General features: G+C 41.5%; 1 protein-coding gene across 1 annotated transcript in view; it reads right to left on the bottom strand.

Moving 5' to 3' along the window:
- Nucleotides 1–466: 466 nt before the first annotated feature.
- UBOX5 (U-box domain containing 5) overlaps nucleotides 467–21277 on the bottom strand; it is a 31058-nt gene continuing 10247 nt past the window's right edge. The window contains 5 exon segments of the mRNA XM_015597133.2: nucleotides 467–1201; nucleotides 3613–3774; nucleotides 5836–6590; nucleotides 6592–7025; nucleotides 8217–8311. Coding sequence (XP_015452619.1) covers nucleotides 993–1201; nucleotides 3613–3774; nucleotides 5836–6590; nucleotides 6592–7025; nucleotides 8217–8270 — 1614 coding nt within the window. The 5' untranslated portion in view covers nucleotides 8271–8311 and the 3' untranslated portion in view covers nucleotides 467–992.

Genomic DNA, 21277 nt, shown 5'->3' with positions numbered 1-21277 from the left:
AAAGCACAGTGTAGCTTCTCACTGACGTTCTTCTAGTGACTAGAAGCTATTCCGTAACAGTTGTAGGAATATACAGTTTCTCTCTGAGACCCCATTAAACCAAGTTTTGAATGGAACAAGAAATGCAGCTTATATACAAAGAGTTTTCTGGAAATAGGTCTCAGGCAGGAAAGTTGCCTTCCTCCCGAGGGCAGCAGCCAGCTCTGCTACCAGGCAGCTGAGTTCGCACTGGCAGCCAGCCCCAGGGAGGGCATTCAACCCTCTCCACCTGTGCACGCCCACCTGCAAACCCTCACCACACATCTGAAAATACAACCTCTTGTCCCTTTAGGCCATTGACCTGAATTGTATAGCCTGATTAGGTGACTGCTCACAGCTGCCTGTGACAGTCCCACTTTGTGTGAGTGCAGGTGGGGAACAGGAGTATGACGACACAGGCCAGTAATCTACCAGGAGGAAGCCCACAGCAGACGTCAATCATCACTTTATTAAGGCTCAGCGTAGTCGGCCAGTAGGGGGCTGAGTCATTCACTTCACAGACCCCTGCCGTGGTCCACTTTTGGATGACACTGAAGGTGGAGGCTCTGAGACCCTGAGCCACAGTCTATTGTGCTCCACGCACATCCACCCTGCGGGGCGGGGAGGGGGTGGTGAATGCAGATAACCAGGGTGGGGCTGGCTCTAGCAGGCGCAGGGCTCTGGTAGGAGGGTGTCGGGGAGATACAGGAGGGCAGGGGCATCTACCCCATCCTTCCCAGCCCAAACTATGGCTTTGTTATCCTGTTGCCACTGGCGTAGCAGTGGAGTGACCCTCCCCGAGCCCGCACTCCAGGCCTGTGCTGCACTGTGGGAGGCGATAACAGGAAAGCCCTTGGGAAAGGAGAGGCCTCTCTGGGGACCTGTGACCCCAGCCAGACCTCAGGGGAGCTATGACCCCCCCCCACACTCCTGTTCCGCCCAGCAATGGGTCTTCTCAGGTTGAGACCAGTCACTCAGAAGTGGACCCGCAGCACATCCTGGCTGGCGACTGGCCGCTGGCAGGCTGAGCACGTCATGGACAGGGAGCGCTGCTTCTCACCCAGGCAGGGCCGGCACAGGAGGTGGCCACAGGGAAGCTGGTACACGGGCTCCTTTTTGAAGTAGGGAGAAAACACTCTTTTGCAGGAGGCACACTCGGGGTCCAGGATGCTCCCAGGCTGCTCTGGTAAATCAGGGAGGAAAACAGGTCAGGGTTAGGGAAAGCTGCCCCACCAGGCCCCATCTGGGAGGCAGGGCACATGCCTGGAGTGGGACAAGAAGTTTCCCCATCCTCTACCCCTGCAGCAGCCTGGCTTCTTCCCTCCTCGGCCACCTCTGGCTGATCTGGGAGCAGAGAGGTACCAGAGAGCCTGGGAACCCGGAAGCCTTCCCCCCTGATCATTAAATCTCAGTGCTTCCATGAATGATCAAAAAAAGCTGGCTCCTGAGGGCAGTCAGGCAGCACTAGGCCCTTCCTCCCGATCTCCCAACAAGTTGTACTTTCCCCTGGGACAGACTCCCAAGGCCAGAGCAAAGCACAAGCTTGCCCTGACAATCTAGATAAACTGCAAGAAAATGAAAAAGCAGAAAATAGGCTGGGCTGGGCAGGTCAAGGAAGGGGAGGGAGGTCACTCAAGGGGCAGGGCTGAGGTCTGCCTGAGGCAGGCCTGCTTGCTTCTCTGCAGCTCTGCAGCCCAGCAGCTCCCTTCCTGTGCTGTGGTGCTCTCTCCTTCCACACTTCCCACAGGGCCTCCTGAGTGAGGGCCACAGCGGTAGATCCTGCTACCCTCTCCTCCCCTACCTATACCCTCTTCCTTTTCTTGTGGCCCTTGAATAAGTGGGCTGTTCTTTCTCTCCCAATCAACACCTCTCTGGAGAGGGCACGGATGGCCTCTTGGGGAAGAGCCATAAGAATGAAAAGGGACCAGCCATGCAAAGAGTGAAAGGGACAGGAAGTACGAAGAATGGCTGGTCCATTAAAGAAAGAGAGAAGACACAGAGGTGTGATATGTGACCGTGTGGCTCCAGGTGAGATGGCAGAGAAGGTCAGATGGAGGCCGGAGCATGTAGGACCTCACGGGCAGCAGGACTTTCAATTTTATTCCAAGTTCAATGAAATGCGATGGAGGAATTCTAAGAAGTGGAGGGCCATGATCTGGTTTACACTATAAGGTCTCTCTGGCTCCTGTGAGGATGATGGGCTATGGTAAAGAAAGCATGGTTGTGTGGGAACAGTAGGAGCTGCTGCAGAAGTCCGGGGAAGCATGGCAGAAGCTGGGGCCAGGGTGAAGCAAGGGCAGTGGAGCAGAGGACCGCTCTGAGATCTACTTTGGAGGAATATGAACAAGACTTGATGAAGAACAGAAAGCCAGTGTGAAGACACTGAGGGAAAACCAGGGATGACCTCCAAGTTATAGGCCTGACAGAAGGGCAGAGGATGCTGCTCCTTACCCTTGACGGGATGATGGACGTGGTGGGGGAGAACCTTTGGAGAAGTTTCGAGTTAGAATGTTCACTCAAGAGATTCACGACTTTCCCAAGTGGAGGGGCCAAGCGGCTGTCTGGGAGGTCGGGGTCTGAGTTCCAAGGAGAGGTGGAAGCTACAGATAAGCCTGGCCAGTCACTGGCCAAATGGGCTCTCACTTGGGTGACAGAGAGGACTGAAAGAATAAGGTTCAGGACCAGAGCCTGGAAGAGAAGGAAAAGTCGGCAATGGCAAGAGGGACCACTGAAAACAGGAAGAAAAAGAGCAGAATATCTGGAAGGCCAAGAGAGAAGGTGTTTCAAGAAAAAAAGGCTGGTTAGCCACATCAGACAGTGCTGAGAGGATAAGTGACTGTCCTATTTAGGGTCATGGAAATTGCTGGTTATTTGAACATGGCAGGTTCTTGAGAATGGTTAGGATGGCAAACATAATTAGAGAGACAAGGAGGTGGGGACGAGAGGCAGAAGAGGCAAGATGGCCTGCGATCCAAACCACAGGAGGGCCTGGCTCTGGCTAGGCAGGAGGAAGCAAGTACGCCTTATCATCAGTCCCACCAGGCTGCATGTTGGAGAAGATGCCCCAGCATTCCAGTCAAGTCCTCTCACTTTGTAGTCTAATTGATTCCACCATCCAGTGTGGTCCCAGGTTCATTTCAGGCAATTGGCTCAGTAAACTATCACTGTTCTTTTCTAAGACTAAGAAAATGTTATTAAGGGATGAAGATGACATACTCAACCCCGAACTACACATTTACATAAAGTACCCCAGACATCAGATGTGAGACAGATAAAAAAAATAAACTAAAGAGGAGAAGTAAACAAAAGTCCTAAGGACAGACAACTAGCATTAGATCTTACCATAAAACACAGCAGGGGTAGCGAAACCCTAAGCCCACAGAATCACTAAGAGTTGACTAAAGAAAGCCTTTCCTGTGAAGAGTTAAACTTCACAGGCTGCCCCTCAGCTCTCCCTGGAAAAGGAAAGAAACCAGGTTCTGCCGGCCTGGGTGTTGGGGCTAAGGAGCTGGGCATGGAAATCCACAGAGCCCCAGAGGCATGGCCCAGTGCACCACTCAAGGGCTCCAAGGAGGTGGACAGGCCCCATGTTACCCGAACTGGTGCCTGGCCTCCAGGAAGTGCTGCTTCCTCTTGTGCCAAGGTGCTGGAGCTGTCCCCTGGTCAGCCGTGCTGTGAAGGAGGGCATGGAGCCAAGAGTCGACGTCAAGGCAATTTCCAAGCTTTGTGACAGCTTCTGCTCGTGGGACACTGGATCTAACAAGAGATGCACAGACCGCAATATCCAGAGAGAAGTTTGGCTGAGGACTACAAAAATGGCACTTCCAGCTTCAAATAGACACAAATATAAAGTCTTCCCTAATATCTACTAGTGGATTGTGATGACAATACTGGAGTTAAAGCCTGGGGACCCTGGCAGCTGCTACTATTCCACCCGTTTTCAGGGTTCCGGGCTCTGTGTTAGCTTTCCTCCTCCTGGATAAACTGGGGGCAGGCAGAGGCCACCTTGTGGCTCACCAGCAGAACCACACTCTACTTTCTGAAGACCTCCCTGCCAGCCAAAGAAATGACTGAGGCAAGCAAATGTCCAGCTCCCTGCCCTGTTCTCTCCCCAGCAGCCTTAGTCTGATCTTTCCCCATCTCCTCCCCTCCAGGGATCCCACCGCTCTGCGGGGCCACTGGCCTGCACTCGAGGCATTTGTAAATTTGCTTTAGGTAAAGCAAAGCAGTTACTATCAAGTAGAACAATTAAGACCTCACTCTGCCCACTCCACAATCAAGGGGCCTTGTCTGTGTGGTCTACAGAAAGCCAAGCAATGGGCTGACGGTGAAAGCAATGGAGGAGGGTGACAGCTGCCCGAGAAAGGAACCAGAGACCTGCCTGGTTTCTAAACTGCCCAAAGTGGGAAATGAAACGTTTTGTCTACAGTTCGTAGGACACAGATATCAGCTTGGGCCCTTGAAGGAGCACTGGTCAGCATGATCCTGTGTCACCAACAAATCTGTCAAGGCTAATACCACTGGGGACCTCCACAGATATCTGGGTCTAAGGACTTTTCTCCTTGTCTTGGCCACTGCACCTCAGATACTTCCAAGAGTTTCTGGGGGTCATGGTAACTACAATTTACACTCAAATTCAAAGAAGACACAATGTAAACTTTAACTACTACCTGCACAGGCCTTTTAGAGTAAGAGAGGAAATTAAAGAATAAAATCTAAACAGACAAATTTTCATAAAGAAAAAGCTGTCAAAGAGCTAGCTCCAAAAGCACCAAACACTGACAATCACAGGGAATAATACCAAATGTGTAAAGAGTAAATGATGCTAATACGATTCAATTGTTTCAGAGTATAGAATAGGAAAATTTCCTAATTTGTCTTATGAAGCAAATAAATCATTCATGCTAAAACCCGATCAAATATGGTTTGTACACTCATATGTGCGCATGCCCGCACACACACACACACAGAACAGTCCCATCTCACTAATAAATGTAAAAATCCTAAATAAAACACTAGCAAACAGAACCAAGCAGCCCATTAAAAAGAGCATGACCAAACGAAATTTACTCTAGGAATTTAATAATGGTTTAATACTGAAAGTCTATTAATGTACTTTCTCACGTTAAAAGATCTCAGGATAAAAAAATCATAATTTCACCTCCATTGATACTGAAAAGGTATTACACAAAATTCAACCACCAATCCTAGATTAAAACAGTGAGAGTGTCTGAAATGGCTCCCAAGGAACCCCACCTCTGGACACTCCTGCCCTGGGGTACCCCTGCCCTTGAGTGTAGGCTGGATTTACGTGACTTGCTTCTAAGAGAATACAGCAAAAGTGATGGAATGACACTTTCAAGATTAGATTATTCAAGACTGAGTTCCAATTTGTTTGCACACTCTGGTGGACACAGCTCCCATGCTGACCTTGAGAGGCAAGGAATTGAGTGCACTCTGGCCACAAGCCAACAAAGAAGAGAAGCCCCAGTGCAATAATTCAGCAGGGAACTGAATCCTGCAACAACCACGTGGATGAGCTTGGAAGTGAATCCTTCCCCAGTCAAGCCTTGATATGACTGCAGCCCCACCGACACTTTGATAGCAGCCTTGGAAGACCTTGAAGCAGATCATCCAGCCAAGTGACACCTTGATTCCTGACTAGAGAAGCTATGAGATAATGAATGTGGTGCTTTAAGCCAGTATATTTTGGGATAATTTAAGCTGGCAAAGCATAAAACGAAGGGCAGTAATGCCAAGTTATCACCAGGGAGGGACAGCAATGACAACGGGCACGGACATAAGATGGTATATTACCTGCTGAGCAGTCCATGTGTGTCAGACCAAGCTCACTGGCAGCTTTCATTTTCTTAGCAGTGTGCTCTGAGGTAGTGGGTGAGACCAGAAGGCTTGTGGTAGAAAAACAAGAAGCATTTACACCAAGGCTACCGTCTAGGGCATGTTCAGCCTGCTCCATCTTCCTTTTCCGAGATGGCAGAGCAATGGAAGAAGGGGTCACTGCCAAGGCAGTCTGTGCTCTTCCAAGCAGGTGGCAGCCAGGAATGGAGTGCTGGAGCAGGAAATGGTCGATACGGGCCTTCAGGGAGGGGTGAGGCAGGGGCTGGGAGTGTGGAGTAAAGGCTACCCCTGTGAAAGGGTCACTGGGCACTCGGCCCCATGTGGCTTCACTGCGGTTACACTTCTCCAGTGTGCTCTGGTCGATGACCTTGCCTGAGGGCAGCAGCATGGGGCAAGGCATGATCTCCAGGGTGATGGGATCCAGGAACTCCTCAGGCACATCCTGAATTACCTCAGCCAGTTCCTGCAGGTTGGAGGGGGCATGCTCGCCCTCAGATTGGCTCCCAGAGTCACAGTCACTCTCCATGGGCAAGGCCGGGGCCTGGAGAGCCAAGTCCTGAGGGAGGCTCTCTGAAGCAACCAGCAGGACACTGTCTATCACCTCCTGTGAGCAGGTTTTGGCTGGCTGACCCCACACTTCCAACCGCTTGATGCAAGGGATACCACTGCCTGTCACATGAGTGATACAGATCTTGAGATGGGCCACATGGTTTTCTCATATTCCAGAGCTCCTGGGCCACGATAGCAGGAGAAGGGAGTGTGACTTCCATCGGGACAAAAGGTGGCCTGGCCTTGAAACCCCTGTGGCTAAACACCACTTGGCTCTGGTTTTTCAAGAAGACTTTGCCTACCAAGGTGAACGCTTCCTTGTCCGGGATGGATGGCTCAGCTGGGCCCGGGGTCCGGCATTCAGGGGTATTCCAAGAACCTCTGCTGGATAAGGCGGATGTGTACATTTCCAGGCCAGTAACATTCTGGCCTACCCCAGCTGCGAGGTCTATATTAATTCTACAGATTTCCACATTGAAAGGAAAAGAAACTGTCACATAAACTGGTGGCTTAATGAAATACTCTGTCCTAAAACCATGACTTCTCTTTGTGAGGTCTTCAGAGATGAGATTTTCTACTTCATAGCCATCAGCTGATATCTAGATTTAATGACAGTACGAGACACATTGATTTGATGAGATCCAAATGAAGACAGCTAGTTTTCAAGAACTTGCCATTTCTAAGAAAACTCTTTAAAGAAAGTCTGAAGTTCCTCATTTAAAACTTCCTCTATTACATCGAATTCGTCTGGGTTTTTCTGCAGGTACCCAAGATCAGGTTAAAGGCTGAGGGCAACTGTGTACCCAAGTACTGCTCATCCTCAAAACTCTGCCTAACCCAATCGAAATCCCTTCAAAATAACATCTCTGTGAAAAGGGGGCATATATACTAGTGGGGTTTTTTTCCTTTTTATTTCAGAAGATGAAAACATGCAGATTTATAAAAAACAAAGACAGTCATTAAAGTTCTCAATTTTGCATTTGGGCTACCCATTATAACCATTATAACAAGTTTCCCTAGGAAGGTATAACAAACAAGCTTCTTATAAATCTATGAATGGTGAACGCCATTGTTAAAAAAAGACACATGTGTGTGCACAGGGAAAAGGACCACAAAAAAAAAAAAAGGGAAATTTAAAAGTGAATGTGCTGTAAGATAAGATTGTGAATAGCTTTTTCTCCTTTTAATACTTCTAATACTTGTTATAACCAATGGAAATTTTAACATATCTTTGTCTGAAGAAGTCAACTTAATCTGGGAACCTAAAATAGTACGCTGAGTGCAGAAACCCCAAATTAGGGGAGGGGTCCAATTCTTCCCTTAGAGCCTCCTTATTCCAGGCTCTGAGCTGTGAAAGATACCCTTCTTACACAAAAGGGGAGGCAGCTTAATTCACATAAAGAATCCAAATAACAAATACAAGCCATTATTTCTAGCATTTGAAGTTACAAGAACTGGGGGAGAGAGTATTCCTACCTTCACTCTGACATTGAGCAAAATTAAAATTTATCACCAGAGGGAAAGGAAAAACACAATGAACACGACCTTCCACAAAACGAGTCACAGCTCACCTTGTAATGGAACTGTCTGACTCTAGAGGTACAGCCTGACCCTCGCTTACCTAAATATCATCTGATGGAATCTAAAATAAGGAGGGTGAAAGCACATTAAGCATGAATTAAGTTCACTATCCAAGGCAGGAAATGGGGAAAAACATGACAAATAGATATCGTGTATGTATGTACGTATGTATGTATGTATATATGTATTTATATGTTTATTTTGTTTACCTTGTTGCAGTAAATTCTTGGTCTGAACTGTGGGAGGCAAAGATTTATTACCATCTTTGTGGCTGAAAGGATAGCTTCCAAGCATCAGAAACAGCCTTAAATAAAAAATAAAACTTGGTATTAGACAAGTGAAAATTCAATTTTAAACTTTTAGGAGTTGATTCCTAAGAGAAAAGAATCAAGCAGGGTAACAACAAAAACTTTCGTATACATTCACTCTCTTTGTATCCTACATGTAATGCTGGGGAAAAATGAGTCACTGAATAATCATGGAGACTTCTACTGCAGACTGAGCAGGTTGGCAAAGACTGCCATATCTCTGGCTGGCCAGTTCTTAGATGCACTGGAGACAAGGGCCTGTAAGCTCAGCAAGGGCCTCAGCCTAGGAAAGGGAGGGTCAAAAGTGGCTGAGCTCAGACAAAGAACAGGCTTATTTAGCCAGGGAGTGTAGAATGGAAAGGGTCACAGAAGAGAATCATAGTGTGCTAAGCATCTTTGTTACTTAACACTTGTTAATGCAAATAACATTTTATTAAAACAAAAAACAATAAGTCAAAAACATTATTATTAAGAAATAGAAAATCTTATCATTGGAATCACCTTAAAAGGACATCTAATCTAAACAGTCATTTCAATGACCAGTGTCCAGGGTGGGGAAAACAGGTGAAGGTGGTCAAAAGGTAACAGTAAGTTCCAGGGATGTTATGTACAATATGGGTGACTATAGATAACAATACTGTACTGTATATTTGAAAATTACTAAGAGAGTAGATCTTAAAAGTTCTCATTACCAAAAAAGAACTATACGAGGTGATGGATATTAACTAACTTATTACAGTAATCACTGGGCAATACATATGTATATCAAACCATTACGTTGTACACCTTAAGCTTTTACAATGTCATATGTCAATGACAGTTCAACAAAACTAGAGGAAAAAAAAATAACCAATGTCCAATAGCCTTTGGTATTCACTGTAGAGAAGTAGGGAAGCCACTAGAAACATCCCTCTCAGTAAGTGGCGAGCCTGTCCAATGGATCTGAATTCCTTGGGTGAGGCCAACCAGCCATGCTATGCTTTTCTATCTGGCTGATAAGGCCATGAAAAACGGTTAGCCCAAGAGGGACCAGGTCACCCTCTGAGGTCTTCGTCATGATCAGTAGGTGCCACTTGCAGAGGCCAGGCACACTGAGTGTCCTGCAACATTTTAGTGGGAAGTTTCTGCATAGTGAAGATCTGCCATGGAATCTTTAAATATTTATTATCTCAGCCTAGTCCCTAACATGGTTTTACCTACAAACACAAAGTATTTTTTAACATGGTTTTAATATATGCTAAATTTTCTAGGAAGGGAACTTCCATGTATCATGGGAAGATAGTACTTTGTTTTGTTCAGATCTTTACCATGAGGTGTTCACCACGGCTGAAACCACATCACTGAGAGTAATGCTAATATACCTGACAGTTTACATTTTAACAGTCTACATTCTAGGTGATTCTATATGTTGGTAAAAGCTTCTGATTACTTCTTTATGCCTTCTAGTATGGTCATACTCAAACATTTAAACATGAAAATCAATTTTATTAACACATTTAAAAATTTATCCTTTATAGTAGTTATGGCATTTGTGTATACGCACACAATGTATGCATGTATGCTTATGTATATACGTGTGTGTGTGTGTGTGGAAGCTGTGATACAGGTGAAATCACCAAGGAGAATGGAGATGGAAAACTGAGGACTGTCTATGGCCATGGCACCCTGAACAAGCCCGATCCCGTCTGCTCTCAGAAGCTAAGCAGGGTCGGGCCTGGTTAGTACTTGGATGGGAGACCACCTAGCAAGACCGGGCATAAAAAATAAAAAATAAAGGATTGTAAACTGACAAGGTCCTTGTAATCTGTGAGGTCAACCAAGGGTTGCCTTGTCTAAAAAATTTAAATAAAAAAAAAAAAGAGAGAGATAGAAAGTTCATTATATCAAAATACTGAAAGGTAGTTAGTATTAGTAAGATAAAGGTACCACTAGTCTACAATCATCTCTAGTCAGCCATCATCTCTATCTCCACAGTCCCCATCTCAGGCGTTGTTCCTTTCTTTCAAGGAAAACAAACTCTGGCAGAGGTAACAATGCTAACTCCTTGAAGTATTGATTTGATTGCCTAGTGGGAGGCACTAATTTCACCAACATTCACATTCTTCCTATCTCCTCGTTATTTTCTTGGACGCTTCACACTGTGGTCTTTTAACTTTATTCTACATATCATGAAATTAATTTCTTTGAAAACCTAAATGCCAGGACCAGAGCAAGTTGGGCAAGGTCTTCTTGGAGCCATGACAAAGAGCTCTCCTGTGAGTATAAAGTCAAATGGAAAAGTCTTCAAAATTTATCTGTGTACCCAACTCAGTAGTAAATATAGCATGAGATAGAGTTGCCCAGATGTGACCACTCTCAGGACAATTGCTCTTTGTCTTTAACCCCTGGCTCAGCTATCACCAGACACCTGCTCCTGTGATTGGACTTGAGAGATGACCAGAATGAGTAGGGCGAGGTTGAACAAAAGGCTTTCGAACTTTGGTTATAACTTTTAAAAAGTCCACCTCAGACACCTGAAAGGAAAGAATCTGACTGCCCTACCAATCAATGTGATAATTTACAAGGTCTTATCTGCACTGTATCTCAGCAAACAAAAACCCTCTATTAGCAAAAAACACACCACTGGCCAGGGAGGCACAAACACAACATGGCTTAGAGTCGTCCACCAGGGATTTTATTCTACTTAAATCTTAACAACCGGTTAGCCCTAAAGTGAGGACTAATATCCTTATTTTGCAGATGAAGAAACTGAGACTCAAAGAGAGGTTAAGCTGGGACTCAGATTCCAAACCTTCCCAAATCATTCTGGTCACTGTTTACTTGGTCACCATTTACCTTGAAGGATTTACCAGGAAGTTATATGGATACCTTATAACTTTATTTTTTCTGTTACTTAGGTCAAGGTTTGGTATCATTCATTAAAAAAAAACTCAGTTCTTCTAAACTTAAAATTAATATGGCTAAGCTCTACTATGGAGAAATATGGAACCTTGACTGCCCTCTCTAACATGTGTTGGATCAAGCCTCGAATTGTTTTTTTGAAGAAAACCTTTAGGTGAGCTAGCTTTCTATTCAAGCATTTCACCTCATGAACATTCTCAACCTTCATCGGGGTTAATTCCATTAGTCAACTATTTAAGCATATAGACCTATATCTGACAGACACAGCCTACTTGCTCTCCACAGCACTTACCAAATTTGAGAGAATATTTATGGAGACTGTTCAGTCCATCCAAGTTAAATTCTTTTCAGTGTCTGCCCAAGTGGCATCTCTCGCCTCCTTGCCTGGCATCCTTGGTGGCTGCTGCATTTGCATCCCACCCCACCATCTGACAGACTTCTTAGCAGTGTGGATCCTTAGCTGTAGCAAAAATATATGTAACACACTGATAAAAACTCAGTGGCCAATCTGTGAAGATTCACAGGATACCAGGGTGATACAACATCAGCTGAGAACCACAATTTTAGTCTCTAAAATGTATTACTCCAGTGAGCAGTCCCTCAGAGCAGTGCATTGGACTATCCTTATGTTTATCCCAGCCATAACCATCACACACTCCTTGCCCCACTGCAAATACTTCACCAAACTCTTCACTAGTTTTGTGTGGCCCATTACAAGGAATTTCATAAGAAACAGTTTTATAAAGTTGGGTGTTGTTCCATTAGGTTGTCAAAATGATCATTCTCTACTCAGCACAGAATCTTCTCTTGGAGACCCATGAGAAAATTCTCTTTGGTTTCAGTACTAGGAACAGCTGTTAATTGCAATCAACTCAATATTTTTTGGTATAAATATGAATCATATAATTGCTCATGATCATTTCTTTACTTTGGCTGCTAAAAAACTCAGTGGTCCAGGCCTCAAATTTCTCTCTGCCTGAATTCTTCACTAATTTTTGTCATAGAGTCTATTGTGAAAGCTACCTTGAAGTTATTTTGGAACAGGATAAGGTATAAATAATAAACCATTCTCTTTTTGGTGAACATTTAGGTTGTTTGCAAACTTTCACTATTAAAACATTAAGATAAAAATCTTAAGTAGATTTTTGTCATACTACAATTTTGACTTTTTTCTTAACGGTCCTACATGTTTCTTGTGAAGCCTGTTATTTATGAATAGTATCCTTTTATCCCATTAATTTTTCTAACCAGTTTCTCCAATATATAAGAAAGCTGTTCACTTTTGTATCTTTATTATGTATTCAGTTGTCCTGTTGAACTCATTAATTTTAATAGATTTTCAGTTTTTTTGGAGGTTTCTACAATCTCAGTAATAATAGGAGCCTCTTTCTCAAAATGGTAAACTCTTATTTCTCTCATCTTACCATGTTAGCTAAAACTTCTAGAATTATACAAAATAATAATAGAGTTGCTATGCTTGTTTTGTTCCCATTAGAAGATGCCTATAGTGTTTCATCTTTGAACATAATACTGATTATTAGATTGAAACACTTTTTGTTAATAAATCATTCTAATTTTTAGTTTTTTGAAAATCACGAATATGCTTTGAATTTTGATTTTCTCTATACACTGTTTTATCATTTTTCTTATCTGACAGACTAATGAGATATAACACATTTTTCTAATTTTAAACCATCCTTTTATTCCTAGGATAAGATCTGGTTGTGGTAGATTTTTCTTTAAATGTTCTTCAAAATGTACTGAATTTGATAGCTCATATTTAATTTTAGATGAGATGTTATTGCACATTCATATAACATTTACAAGTCCTGTGCTAGGCATGGAATACAGAGATAAAAATGAAATGGTCAGGTGGTGAAACTATTCTATATGATACTATAATGGAAGATACACAACATAATACACTTGTCAAAACCTACAGAATTGTGCAACAAAAAGAATGAACCTCAATGTAAACTACGAACTTCAGTTAATAATAATATATTAATATTGGGTCATAAATTGTAACAAATGTACCATTCTAACACAAGATGTTAATAATAGCAGAAATTGTGGGCAAGGGAGAGAAGGTAAATGGGAAGTCTCTGTATTATCTGCTCAATTTTTCTGTAAACCTAAAACCACTCTAAAAAAATAAAGTATAATAATAATAGTAATAACAACAACAAAGAATGAGTGGGGAAAAAAGTGACTGAAAACAAATTAGTACTGGAGATCAAATTGAAGTAAGTGACTGTGCCATTGCAGGACAAGAGTGACAGACCTTTTTAAAAGTATCTTACAAATGATGGTATCTAGTGTTTTTCAAAAACAGTGATGCCCAAACAGAGTCTACAGGACTCTGGTTGCCACTGAAATCTTTGTATGATCTTATCATCTCTCTGATTTCAACACCCCTGTATCTTTTAAGGTCAAGGGCCTCCTGCCTAATGCTTAATCCAGAAAAAAATAGCTCACCATATGAAAATGCAAACAGCCTCGCCCAGGAAGACTTCCTCCCTATCCCTGCCTAGGAAATGGCCAAGTGTTACCTGAACTCATTGTAAACACTGTCCGGTAAATATTTATAAATTATAGCCGCCTTCTCCGAATTTGGCATGTAAGTACAAGAAAGACTGAGTCTGAGTTAAATCGGGGACCACACATCATAGCTAAAGTATCCCACAGTGCAAAGAAGCAACTTGGAGGCAGATAATAATGGCATTATAAGATAGCAAGATAACAGAGGTTTATAAGCAGATAACATGTCAATTTTCTTTATAGATTTTCTTTTTATTACAAAATAAAAGGTAAAGATTATAACATAGTAGATGCTCTTATACCCACCACCTAGATTTAGTAAATGTTAACATTTTGCCATGTTTGCTTCTCATTTCAGTGTTGAGCTAAATTTAAAAGATATAAACAAAAACGCCACCAGTCCTATTTCTTCTCCCTTTTTACCAAGAAGCAAGTATCTGAAGTTGATGTTGCTCATTCAAATCAGTATAGTTATGTGTGTATCCATAAACATACAGTAGTTTTATGTATTTTTAATATACTTGAATGATAATATACCATGAATGTCATTGTATAACTTGCTTTTCTATTATTATTTGAAGGTTTTTTTATATTGAAATATATATATCCAGTTGATTCATTTTAACTTCATGGTCCTGTCCACACATCTTGAGGTATTACAGACTTCCTTCTAACAATGATTATGGAATATAAAAGTTTATGAGAGCTTTTTGCAGATGACATTCAGAGTGGGAAAGGATGGTTTAAATCAATGTTTTTAATTTATGACTGTGAAATCAAGTTATGGGTTGAAGGAAGAAATAACTAAAAGAGAATGCAAAATATCGACTGTCATGAAACTTTTGTTTTCATTTTATACAAATAGATACGACAAATGTACATACTAGATCTAATATAAAATGTTATTTCTTATTATGGCACTTGATGAAAAAAATTTAAAAACACTGGCCAAAAGTATACCCAGAAGTCAGGAGTAACATTTAAACTGGGGACAACTAGGATACATGCCTGACCTCATGGCAATTCTGAAAAGTGACAGATACTACATACTAATGGTACAATGGACCATATATGCTTGACTATAGGAAACAAGAGGCAAGAACAGGAACAAAAAGGGAAGGGCACTAGGGAGAGGGACCATAGAGTCAAGGCATAGAGATGCGACAGTGTGAGGCAGGGTCAGGAAATGCTGAACATGCCACTTAGCTAGAGGGGGAAGGAGGAGGCAGTGCTCTAGAAAGGCAGATAGAGCCAGAAGGGGAGGGCCTTGAATGTTATGCCATGGGGCTTCAGACTACTTTACCTGGTGGACCAGGGGAGTGTTTTTTCAAACCAAAGATCAGGAATCAAGAACTCGAATTACTGAGTCAAAATCATTTTTTAAAATTATAAAGAATAGAAAGAAAATGTCACAGTGTCTCGACACATGAGGGCAAGCAGCAGTGTTTTGTGAATATTTTGCTTCAGACACAAATATATGAATCTATTTATCCATCTATCCATCTACTTTTATTCTGAGTTTTGACATAAAGGTATTTTTACTAAGGGCTGCAGCAAAAAAAAAAAAAAAAAAAAGTTTGAAAGCTATTGGTCAGAGGGATGTCATAGAAGCCTTATAACCAGGAAAAAAAATTACACAAATAAAAGTCTGTCATTAGCCTGCTAGATAACAACAGCAATTTTGAACCACTTAGAGGCAATTCACCCTTCAAGGGGTTTCTCTTTCCTCTAGCTGATGTGTTCCTGCCATCTTTGTTACTAGAAGAGGGAGTATCTTTGCAAATGGCTTCCTGAAGACATCAAAAATGAGTATCAAACTACAAACTACTTAGAAATAAACTAGTAGTCTCAGTTTTCACCTTGATGTTTTCTTCCTTTTTTTTTTTTTTTGAGGGAGGAGTATTCTTTAAGAGTAAGAATGAAGGAAATGAACTATGGATAACAAGTTACTACTGAGTATCTCACAAAAATTTCAAAGCTACCTTATTTAAGAAATCTTTTTTTATTTTAAATAACTTTTTAAGATGATTGAGATTTATATGCAGTCATAAAAAAACAATACAGAAAGATCCCATATACCCTTAACCAGTTTATCTCAATGGTAACATTGAGGACAGCTACAGTACAACATCACAACCAGGATACTGACAACGATGCAATCTGCAGATCTTATTCAGATTTTGTAAGTTTTACAGGCACTTGTCTGTGTGTGCCTGTGTATTCAGTTCTATGCAGTTTTATTCTATACGTAGATTTGTATAATCACTACGAGTCAAGATAGAGAATAGTTCTGTCACAAGAACCCCGTGTACTACCCTTTAAGAAGCCTTTTATTTTATAAGTCCAAATATTCTATTACCACAGAAGTCTTGAAGTTTTAAGTCCCTCAACAGAAGACTCTAGTTAATTCCACTACCCACACTGTAAAGAAACAAACTTGAATGACACATTTATTTTTGGTGTACCTGTCATTTAAATGATAAATATGACTATGTAGAAAAATGCCAAAAGTATATATAAAGAAAAAGAATACAAAATAGAAGTATTATGATCACACATTTGTTAAAAATCTGTATCTACGAATATGTACACATGAAGAGTTTGGGAGGCAATGGTAGACATGCAGAAATTTAAAATACGCACTGTATTATAGTGGGATAAGTTGGTTTTTTTTCCTTTCATATGTTTATAGTTGATATAAGTAGTTAAACAGTTGGATGGGATCCTGAGGTCACAGGATGATATCAGAGAGGAATGAGGTTCTAGATGTAAGCTCACAGTATTTCTTGCAGCTGACAGCCCCTATAGGACTGGAGGTCCAGATGGAGACAGACCTTCCTCCTCTGCCTCCCTACATTCAGGCTGAGTAAGGAAAAGTGAAAGAGAAGGGCTGAGAATAGATCCAAAGGTATGGTGACCAACCATGTCTGAGGTATTTTCCAGAATGTGGCACTCTCAGTGCTAAAACCAGGAGAGTCCTGGGCAAACTGGGACAAGTTGGTCATCCTATCTGGAAGATTTCTGTGCTTCTTTGGAGCTTGAAGCAGCCAAGTTGAAGACTCAGAACCTGGGGGTGGGGGAGTGTGCAGGGACAATTTAGAAGAGAATAAGGTGACCATGATACTTTCTGAACACCTGAGCATCTACCCACCTTTAGCCTACAAAGAAATTGCCACAGCTGAGTTATACAATCTGATTTTTTTTCCCCCTATACAACCTGATTTTTGAGTCTCACAAAAATGTAATGGAAAGTAATTCTGGCAGTTACACATATTTTAAAGACTAGGCTCACACAGGTTATAGAGGGAAAAAAGATTACCTGTCAAATAAGAGAAAAGCATTTAACCTCAAAGAGTGGGTGGTGGGTGGAATACCAATGCACTGAGCAGTTTTATAAATTGGGCACTTCAGCTTTTAAAGAAGTACAATACTTCTTATAATTTCTAAACTGAGTTACTTATCCATCTATGAAAAAAAGTGACTTGTGTGCATTTCTCTTAGAGCTGGTTAAAATGAAAGACAGCTGTCCCAGCCTAACCCACAGAGTTACCCACTAGTAAGAAGTACACAGGGAGACCAGAACACAGATGTGGACCCAGAAGAAGACTGCAATCTTATACACTTGGAGCCAATTCACCCTTCAATGGCTTAGTATGTGCAAGGCACTCTACTAGGCACAAGTAGACACTTTTTAAAAATTCAAAGGCTCAAAATAAGGCAGAGATGGGTATAGTTTTTACTTTTAAAAGACTCACAGTCTCAAAACACGGACATGGAGAGTTCTAATACCATTTAATCAGTGCCTGAACAGTAGTGTCAGCAAAATTCTATGGGAACGCGAGTGAGACAGCCAGGCTCTCCATGTACACACCTGACCTTAACTCCATCCCTCTCTCAGGTCTTATTCAATCTGTTCTTGCCTCTCCCCTGAAATCTCAACTTATTTCTAACTACGGGATCCTTTCCTCAACATGTAAACAATATTCAAGTCTCTTCTGCCCTCAACAGCCCTCTCAAAAAACCCAGCCTTGATGCTATATCTTTTTTAGGGTTGCTAATTTAGTAAATAAAAAATTTAAACGCCCACTTATATCTGAAAATTGGATAGAAATTTTTTTGTTCAGTGTAAGAATGTCCCATGTACTATTTGGGACATACATTGAAAAATTATTTACTGCACATTCAGCAAACTAGGGATAGAAAGGAACTTCAACACAATAAAAGGCATTTAAGAGAAACCCACAGCTAATAAACACAATGCTGAAAGACTGAAAGCATTCCCCCTAAGATCAGGAACAAGACAAGGATGCCCACTTTCACCACTTTGATTCTGTACTATAAGTTCTAGCCTGAGCAATTAGACAAGAAAAATAAATAAAAGCATATCCAGAGTGGAAAGAAAGTAAAGCTATCTCTATTCACAAATGATATAATCCTATATATAGAAAATCCTAAGCGCACACACACACACACACACACACACACACACACACACACACACCTATTAGTGCTAACAAAGGAATTATGCAAAAATCCTGGGTAAATCAGTTGTATTTCTATATATTAGCAAGGAGCAATTCATAAAGGAAATTAAGATAATTCCATTTACAATACCATCAAAAAGAATAAAATATTTAGGAATAAATTTAACTGAGGAGGTATAAGAAACTACATTGAAAACTACAAAATGTTTGTGAAATAAATTAAAGACCTAAATGAATGAAAAGATATCCTATGTTCATGAAGACTTAACATTAAGATCTGAAAGATGCTAAACACCATTAGTCACTAGGGAAATGCAAATCAAAACCATTTCACATCCACTAGGATGACTGTTAAAAAAAACGCACAGAAAATAACAAGTGGTAGCAAAAATGGAACACTAGTGCGTTGCTGTTAGGAATTTAAAATGGTACAGCCACCGTGGAAAAGTCTGGCAGTTACTCAACAAGTACAGAATTAAAATATGACCCAGTAATTTCACTTCCATATACCCAAAAGTACTGAAGACAGGTGTTCAAACAAAACTTGTACACGAAAGTTCATAATAGCACTATTCACAATAGCCAAAACAATCCAGTGTCCATCACTGATAAATGGATGAACAAGATACGGTATATCCACACAATGGAATATTATTCTGCTATAAAAAGGAATGAAGTACTAATAACATACTATAACATGAAGGAACCTTAAAAATATTATCCTAAGGAAAAGAAGTCAGACCAAAAAAAGGCTACATATTGTATAATTCCATTTTTTAAATTATCCAGAATAGGCAAATCTATAGAGACAGAAAACAGATTAGTAGTTGCCAGGGTCTGGGGAGAGAAGGAAATGTGGAGGGACTGTTTAATGGGTATGGAGTTATCTTTTGGGATGAAGAAAATGTTCTGGAACTAGATAGTGGTGATTGGTTACACAACAATATTAATGTACTAAATATCACTGAATTGTACAGTCTTTATTTTTATAAAGTTTATTGGGGTAAAACTGATTAATACCGTACACTGTTTAATTTTATGTGTAATTTACCACAAAACATTTTTCATTGCTTATCTGAAATTCAAATTTTACTGCATATCATGTATTTTATCTGGCAATCCTAGTCCTACTCTAAATCCTCTTCTCTTCAGAAGTTCTCAAGGAATTACCTCAACATTTGCAACCCATTCCTTAACTCTCATTTAACAGGTGTATAATCTAGCTTTTGCCCTGACAATTCAATTCAAACTGATATCATCGGTGATATCCAAGTTGCCAAACTTACTGACTTTCCAGTTCTTGCTTTAACTGCTCTCTCCGCAGCAACTGACATAGAATCTCTTTTTTAAAATAATCTTTCTGTTTGGTTTCTATGCAGTAAAAGTTAACTCAGCAGGTTTGGAGTACAGAAATCCTTCACATTCCAAAAAAAAACTGGCCCTTCACCAGCTACTAGGAGATAATCTCTAAACCTTTGGAATATCCTGCTTGATAAACTGTCTATAGATACCCAGGGCCTTGGGCCATGACAGATCATTTACACTAACAACGTGATTTATGGTGGGAGCCTTGGGCCATGCTGCATGAGCTGGACCTCTGGAGGGGCTGAGACTGAGTTACTAAGGTTCAGCCTTGTGGGCACTCCATGCCTGTGTGACTAACCTCCAATAAATAACCCTGCATACCAAGACCGAGGTGAGCTTCCTTGATTTGCAAAATCTGTACACGTTATCAAACATCATTGTTGCAATACATTAATAGCTATCTGCATGACTCCACCGGAAAAGGACAGGGGAGGGTGGTCTCTGGGACCTCTGACACTTCTATGCCACCATTTTTTCCTAAATTTGACTATCTGTTCTTTTTCTGTGTACATCACTCGATCTCCTATACTTGTGTTTCATTCTTGGTCATCTCCCCTCACTACCTGCAATAACCTCCTACCCACCTGGCCCAGGAAATTTTAATTCACTTGTGGTTCTGACTGCTGCCTGTCCTCATCCCCATTGGAGACCCCAGCCTGAACCTTTATCCCTGAAGGGCCATCTCAGCATGACCATGGTACTGTCATTAATTCCCTACCCAAATTCCTTTCTGCTTTGATCCTAATTTTACTTGCTGACTTCCTACCAATTTGGGAAACAGAATCTCATTCCCCAGTCCAATCAGTTATCAGGTCTTGTATTTTTTCCCTTCCAAACATCTCTAAAATTCAGAGTTCCCATTCTGATAGTTCTGGCCTTCATCTCTCACCAGAGCTCTTGCACATATCTATGAAATACTCTCAACTCATCTCATGCAACCCCACCCCAATCTAGTTCTATCCTGCTTTTTACCTAACATTCCTAAAACATGAATCTGCCCAATTAGTCCTTGACTTGGATCCCTTTAGAAACAGCCCAGCCCCTGCAGTTTTAGGCTGTTCAGCAAAACCATAGGCCTTTGTGACTCAAATACTCTCTACCTCTCTAGACCCACTCTCTGCCTTCCTTCTACCCCCAACTCTCCAACAATGCCCACCCACACTGACTAAACATGATTGTCTCTGTGCTAGGACCCACTCTAGGCACTGCAAGTAAATTAACTAGGCAAAGTTAACTCAAAGGCTGCCTTCCAACAGGTAAGTTTTCCAACAGAAAACCAATAAGTAAACAAAAAATAATTTCTGTTACTGCTGAGTGCAGTGAGGAAAATGAAGCTGGAGAAGGTGACAGAGCATGACCAAAGGCCAACCAATGGGGTACCGTTTAGCAGGGGCGGGAAAGTCCTCTCTGAAGTTATTCTCTTTAGAGAGGAGACCTAAATAATGGTGGGAATTCTTTTTAAAAGAAATTCTCGTAGACCCCAAGTGTTTACAAATGTTACTTGTATTGAATTACTTACATATGTACAATCTCCTCATGGCTCTAATACAACCAAACCTAAGCCCAGCTGGACCTCTTGTTATGAGCAGTAATGTTTCCTTCACATCTGAGCTACTTGCCACGAAAAACATTCTGCTTGGTCATATTTGAGAACCACTGGCCCAACAGGCC

Source organism: Pteropus alecto, unplaced genomic scaffold, assembly GCF_000325575.1.
Source record: "Pteropus alecto unplaced genomic scaffold, ASM32557v1 scaffold45, whole genome shotgun sequence".
Classification (NCBI taxonomy): Eukaryota; Metazoa; Chordata; class Mammalia; order Chiroptera; family Pteropodidae; genus Pteropus; species Pteropus alecto.
Note: the sequence above shows the minus strand (reverse complement) of the source record. Positions and strands in the feature narration are given on the sequence as shown.